The following is a 12,168-nucleotide window of genomic DNA, read 5'->3' as shown; positions in this document are numbered from 1 at the left end:
AAGCTTCCTAATAACTACCCCCAAAAACTGCACTTCAGAAAAATATGCTACCTTGGCAACTTTATGCAAATGCAAGAAGACATGATTGCCTCAGTAGGTATAATCTACTGCTCTTAAAGGAGAAGTGGGGATATAAAAAAAGTTAAACATACATACTCACCTATATGGCTGCAGCATTAGTCCAATTCTGCAACTGTCGTCCCCCTCTGCTTTAAGACTGAGAACTGAGTGATCACATGATTACTGATTGCTCAGTTCTTCCGTTTTAACTGTCAATCGCCACTTTCTGCTCTGCCCCTATAGTGCTCACTGGAGTGGCGGGCTGTGGAGGGGGAGGGAGAGGGAGCAACTGTCTCAGGCTCTCAGCGGCACGGTGAGAGGCTGAGTCAGCTGCCAGTCAGATCCAGAGCCTTGACCAGCTATGTGACATTAGCCAATAACAGGCTTTTCCCACTGTCAGCTAAATCTGTGTCACAGGAATGCAGAAATAAGTGCACTCCTGTGACCCAGAAGAAAAGTATAACTAAAAAAGCTTAAAGGACTGGAAAATCAAAGGCATGCATAAAAGAAACAAACATTTTGGTTAAAAATGAAAAAAGCAGATAATAGATACAACTATACCACTAACCTTCAGAGCAGTTTTCTCCATGGTACCCAGTGTCCCGACAGTCACACCATATGTCTCCTTCTAACTCATCTCTGCATTTTCCTCCATTGAGACATGGGTTTGCTCCTCGGCATGAACTGGAAATTTCTCGATCTGCCCCCCTGTCTTCCTCCTCTTCTGTTCCTCCCACCCCTTGACTTGCTAATAGTTGTCCTGGCCTACCCCCCAATCTTAGCGCTTCCAATTCACCTAGAAAAGGTGGTTCATATTTAGCTCCACCTAAAGTAAGGGCTGATAAACGTAGATCTGATGGAAGACCACCTACAAAAAGGTCACTGCGGAGTGTCATTTCCCTGCGCTTTGATCGAACTTCAGCTGCTTCTCTTTCTCCGTCTACACTTAGCCAACCCTCACGGCCATTACCACCAATAACTATGCCATGCCAAAGGCCATCTGACACCACCCGAGGCAAATGTACAACAGCAGGTTCTGAACAAGAAATGGAGAACCTTAAACGTGGACGTCCACCATCCAAAGCTAACTCAAGAAAGTCACAGTCTCCTTCATCATCTTGATACAGAAGGAGGCCACGACTGGCATTTGTTCTAATTCGGAAAGTGAGGTGTTCTCCCCACCCTCCATTACTACTGGCTATAGTAGGATGAGAGTAACGGACCCATTGGCCAGGTGCCCCATAGAACTGTAGTGAAAAGGAACGGAGGGGAAGGGAAAGGAGGGAAGACAGGTAAAGCAAGGACCACATGGAGGGTGTGGGTAAAGAAATAAAAATATAGAGAATGTCGCACAGACAAACGTTTAAGAAAAACTAAAAGGGTTATTGGGAAATCAATGTCATAGTGACCAAAACGACTCAAAATATTTTTGATAATGTGTCATATGACAGTTTAAATTATTAAGTAAATTAAGATAATTGGTTAACAGTAAGTACAAAAGTAAGGTTTTGAAAAATTATTGAGTGAATGCAAGAAATAATCAACTAAAACAGATACGTGCAAAGAGAAAGAACTGTGGCTAGGGAGAAGGAAACAAGGGAAGTAACTGTTGTAAAGGGAAGGATGGAGGGGGGAAAAAAATTGGGGAAAATATTTTTACATTACTGTCCTCACAGTAGCTAAAGGATGCAGGAATCAGAAAGCCCAGAATGGCACAAAAACCCAGTTTACCCTTTTACATGAGCCCTAAAATGATTTATATGCATTTGGCTAAGATAAACTAACATCCCCTATCTTCCTTTCCTTGACTGTCCCTTGAACTGAAATGTGTCAATTACATGGGAGCACTAACTGCTAGGAGGATGTCTCAGGCACTTTGATCTTCTGGACTGCTGGAAAAAAAGGAAACAGAAATTAGTTTAAAAAAAGCATTAAAATATACAAATAAAAATAACAATATTAAACAACACAGTAACACACATTTCAGGATGAAACCTGGCAACATTATGGTATGAGAATTCTGTCTAGTTAAATACATACAAGTTAGAGCAGACCTTTCCATAAATCCAACTAGCCCCTATATATTAAATCACTTACTTAAACCTAAAAACAAAAGTGAAAAAAGTAAAATCTACTCATAGAAGACCTCAGCTATCAGCCAACTCACCTTGGCACCGATCCCAAGTCTTATGCACTATGCAGGAGTGCCTTCTTGTGAGTTGTTGGAACCTCAGGCAGGGCCAGATTAACGTAGGGGCTATTGGAGCTGCAGCTCCAGGCCCCTACCTTTTATATAGGCCCCGGGTTGGCCATATTCACTGTGACCGCTCTTCTGTCACTTGTAAACACAGAAGTCTGGCTTCTATGCTCGCTTCCCCAGGCAGCACCCTCAGAACCTCCCCACACAGCGCGAAGGCCTGACAAGGAGGGACAGTTGCCGATGCATGGATGTGTTTATGGGCTTCAGAGACAGCATCCCATGTTGAATTAGGCATGCATGGCTGCACCCTTCCTCCTCTGGGTGCATGGCAAGGCACGGCCCTTAAGGCCCTTCAAAATCCTCAGCACCAAGACCATGATGCTCTTAATCCGGCCCTGACCTCAGGGATCCAGCAGGAAGTTTAAGTATTGTTAAGGTCTCCTTAAGTGAGAGGTCTGCAGTATCTTGTTTTTTTTTTAAGATTAAGCTATTTTTTCCAAATAATTTTGTAAATACGTGCTTTTAACAATATAGAGTGTAGGCCATATATAGTTTCCAACAGAGGCATAAATAGTCAATCCAGTGTACAACAAATGATTAGGTATACCTGTGTTGTGTTTGAGATTTTATATATACACTATATTACCAAAAGTATTGGGACACCTGCCTTTACACGCACATGAACTTTAATGGTATCCCAGTCTTAGTCCGTAGGGTTCAATATTGAGTTGGCCATCCTTTGCAGCTATAACAGCTTCAACTCTTCTGGGAAGGCTGTTTACAAGGTTTAGGAGTGTGTCTATGGGAATGTTTGACCATTCTTAACCACCTCCCACCCGGCCATAGTACATATACGGCCGGGCGGGAGTCTCGTCCTTCTGAATGGACGTTCCGGAACGTCCTTCAGAAGGAGAGAGATCGCGCTGTCGCGGGCACGCGCAGCGGCGCGATCTCGATGTGCCTGTGTCGCTCGGACACACGGCAACAACATTCGGCAGGAGGGCCCTGTGATTGGCCCTCCTGATCACATGACAGCTGTGTCCAATCACAGCTGTCATGTAATGTAAACACAGCCGTTGTAACGGCTTTGATCTCTTCTTTTCCTCACACAGATCCTGTCAGTGAGGAGAAGAAGAGACAATCTGTGCTGCAGCCAGGGGATCAGTGAGTTTTAAGCATTTCTTTGCTATTTACACACTGATCACCCTGTTAGTGTCCCCAAACACAGTGTCCCCAAAACACAGTGTCCCCAAAACACCAATATAAAAATCATCAGGCGCACATCTGTCCGTGGATCATCCCGCGCACACCGTCACCTGATCTGCTACACCTGTCTGATCTGACACATCTGTCCGTGGATCATCCCGCGCACACCGTCACCTGATCTGCTACACCTGTCTGATCTGACACATCTGTCCGTGGATCATCCCGCGCACACCGTCACCTGATCTGCTACACCTGTCTGATCTGACACATCTGTCCGTGGATCATCCCGCGCACATCGTCACCTGATCTGCTACACCTGTCCGTGATCTGACGCACCTGTCCCAGTGAACATCTGCCGCATCTCACTTCAACACCTGTCCCAGAAATCATCTGTCCACATGGCGAAAAAATTTTATAGCGGCAAAGAGGCTGTCCAATTTATTCAGAGTATGTCGGATGAGAGTACCGGGGAACTCTCTCCGTCAGACTCGGATAACGAGTATGAGCCAGTAGAAAGCAGTGGCTCAGAAATGGAAACGGAGGATGACAGAATCCTTACAAAGAGGATCAGGAGATTTGAGCAGGCGCAGGCTTCCACCAGCAGCGCAACAACTCCGCAGGCATCCACCAGCCGCGCAACAACTCCGCAGGCATCCACCAGCCGCGCAACCACTCCGCAGGCATCCACCAGCCGCGCAACAACTCCGCAGGCATCCACCAGCCGCGCAACAACTCCGCAGGCATCCACCAGCCGCGAAACAACTCCGCAGGCATCCACCAGCAGTGCAGCACTCCACGCAAACAGGGCATCATCCCTGCATGACAGGCCAGCTGCTGGTAACGGGGCGTCCCACCCACAACGAGGCAGGGCCCATACTAGCCTTCCGGATGTTCTGTTATATCCGACATGGCTGCCCGATACTTCAGCAGAACCTGTAATTCCCCCTTTTACAGCACAGCCAGGCCCTCAAATCCAATCGGATAATGTAACCCCACTTTATTATTTTAATTTGTTTTTCACGAATGATCTGCTGAACTACATCGTGGAGCAGTGTAATCTGTACGCCAGCCAACATATTGCCAGCAATCCGGATTCATCCTATGCCCGCCCCTTTGTTTGGAAACCCCTCACCGTGGAAGAATTTAAACTTTTCCTTGGACTGACCCTCAACATGGGTCTGACAAAAAAAAATGAACTCCACTCCTACTGGTCTACCGTACCTTGCCATCATATGCCAGTCTACTCCTCTTTGATGCCCAGACACCGTTATGAAATGATAATGCGATTTTTACAATTCAACGACAATGCCCAGTGCCTCCCCCGAAATCATCCAAATTATGATAAATTATTCAAAATTCGGCCCCTAATCAATTTTCTTTGCTCCAGCTTCAAGCAAATGTTTACCCCTGATAAAAACATTTGTGTGGATGAATCCCTAGTCCACTTCACCGGAAGACTTGGGATAAAACAATACCTCCCAAGTAAACGTGCCAGATATGGGGTAAAGTTTTACAAAGTATGCGACAGGGCCACGGGCTACATTTTTGATTTCAAAATTTATGAGGGAAAGGACAGTCAGATAAACCCCCCTGGGTGCCCTACCTATATCGGGACAAGTGGCAAAATTGTCTGGCAGCTGATTGAACCACTGCTTGGGAAGGGTTACCACCTATATGTTGACAATTTTTATACAAGTCTCCCACTTTTCCGCCATCTATACCTAAAAAACACTGTGGCCTGTGGGACAGCACGGTCCAACCGCAAGGGCTTCCCACAGAGATTGATCAGCCAAAGATTAAATCGGGGGGAAAAAGCCAGTATGCGCAATGAAGAGGTACTAGCTCTGAAGTGGAAAGATAAAAGGGACGTCTACATCCTTTCCACAATACATGAGGACACCCTGGTGGAACTTCAGACAAGACGAGGTCCCATCCAGAAGCCAAAATGCATCCATGACTATAACCTATTCATGGGGGGGGTGGATATGAGCGACCAGCTGATGCAGCCCTACTTGGCCACCAGGAGATCACTGTTCTGGTATAAAAAAGTAGCCATTTATATCATTCAGCTAGCCCTGTTCAATTCCTATGTCATTTTTTCCAAGTGTACCCAAGGATCCCTAACCTATTTAAAATATCAAGAGGACGTTATCATGGCCCTTCTCTATCCCCATGGCCACCCCCCCCGAACAAATTCGCTCTGATGCATTAGCCAGACTTCATGAAAGGCACTTCCCGGATATCCTCCCTCCTACCCGCACAGGCCGCAGACACCAAAAAAAATGTCGTGTATGTTCAAGTAGAGGAATTCGCCGTGACACCAGATACTACTGTCCCCAATGTCCCTCCCAGCCAGGCCTCTGTATTGTAGGGTGCTATCGTGTTTATCACACTTCAGTACACTATTAGTAAAGACATTTTCCCAGTTTCCACTATCTGCTATTTCTGTGTATGACCCGGACTGTTTATCGACTATGATGTGAAGATATTTTTCCAGTTTCTGCTATTTTTGTGTATGACCCGGACTGTTGAATGACCATTCTTTTTGCCTGCCTCCTGGAACTGATTATTTGCTCTGCCACTGTACTATTCAACACAGGGGTCTCACACAGGTGAGGGGATCCAGAATAGAAATTCCGAGTGGAGAAAACTTTTTTTTCTCCAGGTTTTTGTTTTCTCGGATTAGGGTCTGGATCTCGGAGGCTTCAAAGAGATTTGGGTGGGAGAAGCCTCTACCCCTGTCCTCAGGTCTTACCTGACCAAGGCCCCCAAGCCTTATAGTGCTGCCTGCTGCCACCTGAACTGGCCATGCCTATGCCTGCCACCTGAACTGGCCATGACTATGCCTGCTAACTGAACTACTGCCAGGACCAATACTTTGGAATATCCCTGCCTGCTGCCTGGAAAATTCCTGAACATCTCCATTGGCTGCCTGGACCAATGCTTTTCCTGTGCTGGGACCGTATTCGTGCCTGCTAAAACCACAGGTAATCATTATTTTTTACCCTTTGCTCAGCAGAATGTATTTTGGGTTGTAATTCTTGATCTGTACATGCTATGTGTTAGAAGCCTGACTGTGCTACTTGGATGTTGGGCCTCTGTATGTGGCCAGGCTGTGGAAAAGTGTCACACATGTGGTATCGCCATACTCAGGACGAGTAGCAGAATGCATTTTGGGGTGTAATTTTTGCTATGTACATGCTTTGTATTAGAAATATCTTAGAAATGGACAACTTTGTGTAAAAAAAAAATACGTTTTTATTTTTTCCACATTTTCCAAAAACTTGTGGAAAAAAATGACATCTTCAAAAGACTCATAATGCCTCATAGAATATACATTGGGGTGTTTTCTTTCCAAAATGGGGTCATTTTGTGGGTAGTTCCATTGTCTTGGTGCTCCAGGGCCTTCAAAAATGTGATAGGTACTCAGGAAATGAAATGTGTAATTTATGCCTTTAGAACGCCTGACTGTGCAACTTGGATGTTGGACCTCTGTATGTGGCCAGGCTGTGGAAAAGTCTCACACATGTGGTATCGTCATACTCAGGACGAGTAGCAGAATGCATTTTGGGGTGTAATTTTTGCTATGTACATGCTATGTATTAGAAATATCTTATAAATTGACAACTTTGTGTAAAAAAAAATACGTTTTTATTTTTTCCCACATTTTCCAAAAACTTGTGGAAAATAATTACATCTTCAAAAGACTTATTATGCCTCACAGAATATACATTGGGGTGTTTTCTTTCCAAAATGGGGTCATTTTGTGGGTAATTCCATTGTTCTGGTGCTCCAGGGCCTTCAAAAATGTGATAGGTTGTTAGGAAATGAAATGTGTAATTTATGGCTTTCGAACGCCTGACCGTGCTACTTGAATGTTGGGCTTCTGTATGTGGCCAGGCTGTGGAAAAGTCTCACACATGTGGTATCGCCATACTCAGGACGAGTAGCAAAATGCATTTTGGGGTGTAATTTTTGCTATGTACATGCTATGTATTAGAAATATCTTATAAATTGACAACTTTGTGTAAAAAAAAAATAGGTTTTTATTTTTTCCCACATTTTCCAAAAACTTGTGGAAAAAAATTACATCTTCAAAAGACTTATTATGCCTCATAGAATATACATTGGGGTGTTTTCTTTCCAAAATGGGGTCATTTTGTGGGTAATTCCATTGTTCTGGTGCTCCAGGGCCTTCAAAAATGTGATAGGTTGTTAGGAAATGAAATGTGTAATTTATGGCTTTCGAACGCCTGACCGTGCTACTTGAATGTTGGGCTTCTGTATGTGGCCAGGCTGTGGAAAAGTCTCACACATGTGGTATCGCCATACTCAGGACAAGTAGCAGAATGCATTTTGGGGTGTAATTTTTGCTATGTACATGCTATGTATTAGAAATATCTTATAAATTGACAACTTTGTGTAAAAAAAAATAAGTTTTTATTTTTTCCCACATTTTCCAAAAACTTGTGGAAAAAAATTACATCTTCAAAAGACTTATTATGCCTCATAGAATATACATTGGGGTGTTTTCTTTCCAAAATGGGGTCATTTTGTGGGTAATTCCATTGTTCTGGTGCTCCAGGGCCTTCAAAAATGTGATAGGTTGTTAGGAAATGAAATGTGTAATTTATGGCTTTCGAACGCCTGACCGTGCTACTTGAATGTTGGGCTTCTGTATGTGGCCAGGCTGTGGAAAAGTCTCACACATGTGGTATCGCCATACTCAGGAGGAGTAGCAGAATATATTTTGGGGTGTATTTGCAAGTTTATGTATGTCATGTGTGAGAAATACCTTGTTAATTTAACAATTTTGTGGGAAAAAAAAAATCTTCATTACCAAAACTATTGTGGCCAAAAAATTGCAACTTCAAAAAACTCACTATGCCTCTTACTAAATACCTTGGACTGTCCTCTTTACAAAAAGTGGTAATTTGGGGGGTATTTGTACTCTCCTGACATTTTAGGGCCTGAAGAAATGAGATAGGTAGTCAGTACATCAGGACTGTTAAATTTTCAATGATACGTAGCCTAGCTTGAGGGCGCTCTAACTTTCACAAAAACCTATTTTCATACACTTATCAGGATTTTTTTTACCAAAGACATGTAGTAGAATACATTTTGGCCTAAATTTATGACAAAATTTGATTTTATTGGATTTCTTTTAAAACAGACAATAGAAAATATACATATTTTTTTTTTTCGCTATTTTTTCACTTATATCACAAAAAATAAAAAATCCAGTGGTGAATAAATACCACCAAAAGAAAGCTCTATTTGTGGGAACAAAATGATAAAAAAGCTGAAAATTGGTCTGGGAAGGAAGGGGGTTTAAGTGCCCAGTATTGAGGTGGTTAAAGAAAGGGAATGGCAAAGGTGTTCCTTTCGGGTTGAGGTCAGCACTCTGTGCAGGCCAGTCAAGTCCATGTCTTTATGGACCTTGCTTTGTGAACTGGTCCAAATCATTTGGTGGAGGAGGGATTATGGGGTTGTTGTTCAGAGGTTGGGCTTGGCCTCTTAGTTCAAGTGAAGGAAACTCTTAAGGTGTCAGCATACCATGACATTTTAGACAATTTTATGCTCACAACTGCAAACAGAGAAAAAGTGGGTGTCTCCAGAACCACGGGCTTAAATTAGCCCCAACAAGCCCATATGTATACTGAAGCACACCAGATTGTGGGACTTTAAAGGTGAAGTACACTTGGCATGTAAAGATAAATGATAATACCAAACAACAGATAAAATACAAAAAGTTTTATTAACACAAATCCATAATAAAATTAGATCACAAAGTGATACTAAATATCAGTGCATTAGTATAAAATAATACAGTTAGAGAACCATATCTTGTGATGATTGGGTCACATGGGTCATGGTTTCGCCGCCATTGTATGGGCTTTTTCAGGGACCTTTAAGAACTGGTGACCTCCAAGTAGTTTCTAAATGCAGATAACATGTTATCATCTTTAAACACTTTCTTTTGTTACATAGTGCAAAAAAGAGATTATACAATCATCAGAATGTTTATAGTTGCTCACCAATTATTGTATCCGGGGCATAATACATGTATCTGTGCTCCTAGGCAAAAACTGTGCGTCCATCCGGGGAGTATATTACTCCTGGACAAGGTCCAGCTGAACATGTCCTCCCTGAGGGACAGAGACTGAACCGAACAGTGCTAGACCACAGGAATTTCCATTTTTAAGACCAACCGTGAAAAGATTATTGCCTCCTTTAAGTTAAAAAGGAAAAGGATCAGTTGTATGGTACATAGCTGTGTAATACTTACAGCCAATCGACAACATGGACCCAGGTATAACAGAATGTGGTGTGCCAAGAGAAGAAGGTGTTGAAAATGGCTGGTAGCCGCTCTAAATAATATTGACGCCCATACAAGTGTAATAGGTAGAAATGTGGTATAGTAACATATATAGTAGTGTGCATTTGAAGAAAGACCCACATGTACCTGAGTACTGCCAATATGGCATGCCAAAGTGCATTCAAAGGAGTAGCCGATTAGTGAAAGAAATAAGCATAGAAAGATACTTGAAGGACACCAAGAAAGTGTAAAACAGAGTGCAGTGGGAAAATCCCAAGCACACCTTTGGAAAGGATAGACCAAACACTAAGAAGAGACCGTAGATAGAGTGTCGAAGAGAAGTGTCCATGTTGTTTATTGCACCAATAAATGTTCCGTAGAGGTATACTTACGGGTACATCAAAGCACTGTTGATATCGGTACAGCAGGCAGCGCCACCGTAGTCGTGGCCTGCTTGTACCGCGCTGTGTCCGGCATTAAATATTCACCGGAAGTGATGCGGTCGTGACTGACCTCTAACTATCCCTTCCGGTGCGGGCGCCATTTTACGATCCTTTCCCGTGCCACCGGCGAAAAGGAAAAGGCGGGGCAGAGGGAGCGGATCGTCACACATCCGCCCAGAAGGGGCGGACTCGGGGATCAACATGGGAGGAGAGCAAGATGGAAATTGTTCTCATCTCACCAACCCCGGCTTGGTGCCCGAATCTCCGTCAATAAAATGGGGGGATCGTTATTCAGCCAAATGGATCCAACACAGTTCAAATGCCCTTATTAGAACAGAGAAAAATATACAATTACAGAAAAAGAAAGAAATATATACTTTTAATATTTAAAAAGGGATATGACCAGAGGTCCATTAGTACACATTACAAAGTATACATAACAAATATTGTATCACTTCTTCAATTAGAGTGGCATAAAAATATGCCAAATCTCTAAGGGGGTTTTTTTGTATCAAGGGTGGTTCCCTTAATAGTCCATATATATCGGTGTGTACTTATATAGGTATACTCAGTATGTATATTACACCTTATCATATAGACCATCACAAAGGTATGCAGACAAAGGAAAGAAGAAGGAACAGGAGAAGGACCAGGGAGGTATAGGGAACGACGGATAATTCAAAAACATTCGAAGAATAGGGAGAGGCATGGAATATATTTTGAGTCTTAGTATTATTCCAGAAATGGTTTGAAATATAAAGCCGTGTTTAAACCTGGTGGCTTAGTGGCCTGTAGTTTGTATATCCATTTAACCTCCGCTTTGAGGATGGCATTATCATAATTGCCCCCTCGTGGGTTTCGTTTAACCGCTTCCAAGACTATGAATTGTATAGTATATGGGTCAAAATTATGGTGTAGACCCACATGTTTACATATTGGTGTGTACATAAGGCCGGTATCTATGTAGTAAAGATGGTCATGGACCCGTCTGGCAAAGGGTCTTATTGTTTTGCCCACATAAAAAGCCCCACAGAGGCATGTGGCCAAATAGACCACACCCTCTGTGAGGCTAGTAGCACGGAACCAAGGTCTAAATGTACCTCCACCTGGTAGTGGAAAAAGATAGCCCTCCCTTACCCAAAGGCACTCCAACTTTGTGGGAACACTTTGGGGTTGGCCCTTCCTGTTCCAACATGACTAGTGTCAACATGACAACATGACCAGTGCACAAAGCAAGGTCCATAAAGACATCAGTGCCTGACCTCACAAATGCGCTTCTAGAAGAATGGTCAAATATTCTCATAGACACACTCCTCAACCTTGTGGACAGCCTTCCTAAAAGAGTTGAAGCTGTTATAGCTGCAAAGGGAGGGCCAACTCAATATTGAACCATACAGACTTAGACTGGGATGCCATTAAAGTAAATGTTCATGTAAAGGCAGGCGTCCCAATACTTTTAGTAATATAGTGTGTGTGTATGTTTATATATATATATATATATATATATATATATATATATATATATATATATATGTACACACACACACACACACAGGTGCATCTCATAAAATTATAATATCATAAAAAGTTATTTATTTCAGTAATTCAATTCAAAACGTGAAAGCTTTAAAGCATTTATTTCTTTTCATTTTGAGGATTAAGGCTTACAGCTAGTGAAAACGAAAAATTCAGTATCTCAGAAAATTAGAATATTATATAAGACCAAAAAAAAAAAAATTTTAATACAGAAATGTTGGCTTCATGAAAAGTATGTCCATGTACTGTACAGTATAGTATGCACTCAATACTTGGTCGGGGGTCCTTTTGCATGAATTACTGCATTAATGCAGTGTGGCATGAAGGCGATCAGCCTGTGGCACTGTGTTATGGAAGCCCAGGTTGCTTTGAAAGGGGCCTTCAGCTCATCTGCATTGTTGGGT

At 42.7% G+C, this 12,168-nt stretch overlaps 1 protein-coding gene and 1 long non-coding RNA gene across 9 annotated transcripts in view; both read right to left on the bottom strand.

Annotated features, from left to right (window-relative positions):
- NRXN2 (neurexin 2) overlaps positions 1–1,443 on the bottom strand; it is a 2,537,771-nt gene extending 2,536,328 nt beyond the window's left edge. For 5 of the 7 annotated variants that reach the window (XM_082270627.1, XM_082270631.1, XM_082270630.1 and 2 more), the window contains exon 1: positions 629–1,431. In XM_082270627.1, the coding sequence (XP_082126753.1) occupies positions 629–1,370 (742 nt within the window). In that variant the 5' untranslated portion in view covers positions 1,371–1,431. Of the gene's footprint in view, positions 1–628 lie in introns of all 7 variants that reach the window. The other 2 variants (XM_082270633.1, XM_082270634.1) reach the window with 2 other exon arrangements.
- A 162-nt stretch (positions 1,444–1,605) lies between these two features.
- LOC309565778 overlaps positions 1,606–12,168 on the bottom strand; it is a 406,548-nt gene continuing 395,985 nt past the window's right edge. The window contains exon 3 of one of the 2 annotated variants that reach the window (XR_014225827.1): positions 1,606–1,952. This is a non-coding gene — a long non-coding RNA (uncharacterized lncRNA). The remainder of the gene's footprint in view (positions 1,953–12,168) is intronic. The other variant, XR_014225828.1, reaches the window with a different exon arrangement.

This window comes from Pelophylax lessonae, assembly GCF_965119305.1.
Source record: "Pelophylax lessonae genome assembly, chromosome: 10".
Lineage (NCBI taxonomy): Eukaryota > Metazoa > Chordata > Amphibia > Anura > Ranidae > Pelophylax > Pelophylax lessonae.
Note: the sequence above shows the minus strand (reverse complement) of the source record. Positions and strands in the feature narration are given on the sequence as shown.